Source organism: Lactuca sativa, chromosome 8 (genome assembly GCF_002870075.4).
Source record: "Lactuca sativa cultivar Salinas chromosome 8, Lsat_Salinas_v11, whole genome shotgun sequence".
NCBI classification, from domain to species: Eukaryota; Viridiplantae; Streptophyta; class Magnoliopsida; order Asterales; family Asteraceae; genus Lactuca; species Lactuca sativa.
Genome location: NC_056630.2, coordinates 190,721,585 through 190,725,299, shown reverse-complemented (window position 1 = coordinate 190,725,299; position 3,715 = coordinate 190,721,585). Strand labels below are relative to the sequence as shown.

Below are 3,715 nucleotides of genomic sequence, written 5' to 3'. Positions count from 1 at the left end.
AATCACGAATCAGTAATCAGTAAGTAATCAGTAATTAGTTAATAGAGATGCGCAGGACAGATTTAAAATCCAAGGTGTATCAAAAGGCAGAAGGGTGTTTTGGAACTTCACTTAGCAACTTTATGCGGGAAAAGAAGTTCTAGAGGAGCTGAGCAATTGCCACTTGGCATATTTACACTGTTTTGTTAAGATAGTGGATATGATGATAAGGTGATACTTATAATGTATCATTATAGTGGTTAATGGTGAGTATACAAGAGCATTGTATACATCTCATTCATAATAATAATAATAATAATAATAATAATAATAATAAAATAAATGTCAATAAAATGATATGGCAGATATTTTCATGAGGCCACTTGCAATAATTATTATTGATTAATATTTCTTTTATGACATTAAACATATGAAACAACAATGATTGTGTATCATTACATGGATACAGAACCAACAAATAAAAGAGTAATATACTCTTTCATGGTTTTTCCAGGAAAGGTGAACCCATCATCATATCGATACACAACATCTATCATTCTTGCAAGGTTAAGAATTGGCGCGAGCAAATCCATCGAGACTTCTCTTGGCTTGAGACATCCCTCGTTTATATCTTTCCATGCATTTTCAATCATTATCTTTAGCTCATCAATAGCTTCCTTCTCTGACACGCCGTATGTCTTGATATACGCATCAACTCCAGTGGCTGATTGTCCTCTTTCACGCTCAAACTTCAAATAGAAAATATGCACAATTAGACATTATGTTTACGCCTCATATAGATGGAGTTCGCTATGTTGCATTAAAGTTATATTGAACTTCATAAAATTCAGTTTGTAAGAACCTGCAAAATACCAACATTTTATGAAATATGGGGAATTTACCTGGTAAGTCATGACATCATCTTGGAGTCTTGAGATTAACTCGGAAGCTTGTAGAGTCTTTGGATGACTTTCGTACCATGCCAATGCATTTTCACTAACTATGTCGCCCATACCCACTAAAGCAGATTTCGAAATAACATTGTAGGCTGAAGTGATTAACCCATTCTTCATGTACTCAGGAAATGATGCCACATATCCACTGTTTGTCCACTCGGCTTCTTCAAGGTAGCCTCTAGCAATGTCTTGGAACTGGAGACAGAATAACAAAAACTAAAATTACTACTAATAGACAGTATAATGCTGAAATTTGCATTTGACACAATGGATAATTAGATCATACCGCTTCTTTTGAAGCAATAACGCTCTTTGCTCTTCCTTCTATAGCTAGTTGTTTCTCAAGCTCAGCATACTCATCTAGGAGAATTTTGTAGAATGGTCTAATGTATTCCGGAATTTGCTCCATAGCACTCATGTCCCACCTGAAATCAAATATGTGTTAATATCAAAATATCATTGAGCATTAATCAATTTTATTATTTAATGGTTTAGAGAAACAACGGTTATCAATATATTATTGTGTTTTTGTGTATACGTCATCAGCATATATTATTTTATCTTATACCGACAAAAACAGATGAGAAAACTTATATATTTGTTACCTATTTATGGCATCAGTTAAAAGTCGAATTTCTTCAATGGTAGCGTAAGCGTCATATGTATCATCTAGCACCACAAGAAACAATGTAATTTTTGTGGCGATGATTCGTGCCAAGGAGTAACGAGGCTCAAAGTACAATCCCAAAATCCATAAGTAAATCTCTGGTACTCTATCCCTTATATAAGGTGTAGTTTCCTGGAATCTCATATCTTTCCACCACCTGAAAGCAAGTATAAGAAAGTTAGGTTGTTCTTCTTTCACTTTTGGCTAACTGAAGGAAGTAGTCACGCTTTGCTTTAATGTTCTTTATCATAAATGAGTATTCTTTACACCTCTCTAGCTTCAAAGAACGCCCATATATATTATAATATATGAAATACACTTGCAACATGTAATTTTCTTATTTATTGAAGGATAACTTACTTTGAGACAATGCGAAGTTCTTCCTTTTGCTGTAGCTCCAAATAGCTGAAATGCAGCTTTGCAAGCTTTAATAAACACTCATGTGTGGCACACTCTTCACTATAGTTGGAGAAATATAGCCTTGCCTCCACCATTGGCATCCCTTGATGAAATGGTCTCCTCAATGATTGTAACACCTGTTGTGCAAGATTTCCTTCAAGATTGTTTACTACACTCTTGAGTTTAGTTTCAGTGAACGATGAAGCCTCATCTAGTATCGATTCTCCTCTTGTTCTTAGTTGTGAAGATTCGTATAAGCCTAGCATGCCCTTCACATCCGTAGAAATATCTTCCTTGAAAGCGCCGGAGGTATTGTCTTTGAATTTGTTAAACACATCTGCACAATCGCATATGATTAAATATTACAGCAACCTCCAAAACATTCTAAAACTGTCTTGATAACTAACAAAAGTGTTCAGAAGGTGAAAAGTTTGCAGAGGTAATAAATGTTTTGTCGCCTTTCTATGGTGTGTCAAAAGAGGAGTAATTAATATATTATGAGAAGTACTCTATATAATCGTTAGCAATTTAAATTGAATGGTAAGGACGCTTACCACAAGGTAGTTTATAACCAAGGTGTCGGAAAACTTGAAAGTTGATAGAAGTTGTGTAAAGATCAACTTCATCATAATCTTGCAAGTTGAACTCTTTGAAAATTTTGTCTAGCTGGGCTTCAATCTCTTGCAAGAACAGATATGTCAAACCAAGACGGTGGACGGAATAAATCAAACTTAGTTTCTTATTTGAATCCATTGTTTGATCTACAATCAATCTTCTCAATTCTTCTTTTGGGGCTTCCATGGCTTTTGCATATCCTTCGAGTTCCTACAAAAAGAAGAAAACTTTTAAAAAAAAAAACATACTAAAGCAATGCTTTCTCGGAAAACTGAATCCATGAACTACGTGAAAGCTTACCGAATTGTCAAGAGTGAATGATAGGAAGCGATCACCCCATACCGAAGGAGGGAAGTTGGCTAAAGGACGCACCGGCTCTGCGGTGGTCTTTTCTTGGATGGTGGCATTAGTGTCAACTGCTGCCATTTCTTGAAATTGAATTGGGGTTTGTGATTTGTGAAGCTTCAGGTTTTGTGGAATGGTGATTGGTTGATGGTTTGTGGATCACCAAAGCAATGTTATCGGTTCTTATATAAGACCATGCACCCTAGTTGGAAAAGAGTACGAAAGTGGTCTTTGGTATTAAAGGTCAACATAGCACCACTCTTGAAGTGGAAATGGTACAACAAAAAATCCCACATGATTCCGATCTATGATTTTTTAATTGTTAAGTGCCGTAAGGCGTAAACACATGTATGGCCAGCCTGCTTTTACCAATTTGCCCATACATAATATTATTTTGAACATCAACAACATAATATCCAATATATTAATTAAAAAAACAATTAAAAAGATATTTACTTAAGAAATCCGTGGAAGAAGGGTTGTAAACAAATACGAATAACAATTTGTTTATGTTAGAATCTTTTAAGTTAAGTTCAGGGCCTACCAAAGGTCCAATGGCCTAGCGGTAATGAGTGGTCCTCTTATAGGAGAGGTTATGGGTTCAAGTCTCGGTAGAGATACAGGCAAGGTTCTAAATAACGTAAAACGTGACTTGGCGGCAATGTCAAGCCTCAAGCTTTTCCGAACCTTGGCGAGTCATGGCCTTTGTAAGGCGTGACTTAAGGCGGCAATTTTCTATATAATTAATATTTTT

At 35.6% G+C, this 3,715-nt stretch overlaps 1 protein-coding gene across 1 annotated transcript; it reads right to left on the bottom strand.

The window, feature by feature from the left end:
• Positions 1 to 345: 345 nt before the first annotated feature.
• LOC111882428 (germacrene A synthase short form) lies at positions 346 to 3,128 on the bottom strand. The gene is made up of 7 exons (XM_023878798.3): positions 2,917 to 3,128; positions 2,556 to 2,826; positions 1,963 to 2,338; positions 1,541 to 1,759; positions 1,222 to 1,360; positions 882 to 1,130; positions 346 to 728 (listed from the first exon to the last, which is right to left on the bottom strand). Exons 1-7 carry the CDS (start codon positions 3,040 to 3,042, stop codon positions 435 to 437), a joined length of 1,674 nt encoding a protein of 557 aa, XP_023734566.1. The 5' UTR covers positions 3,043 to 3,128; the 3' UTR covers positions 346 to 434.
• Between the last annotated feature and the right edge of the window lie 587 nt (positions 3,129 to 3,715).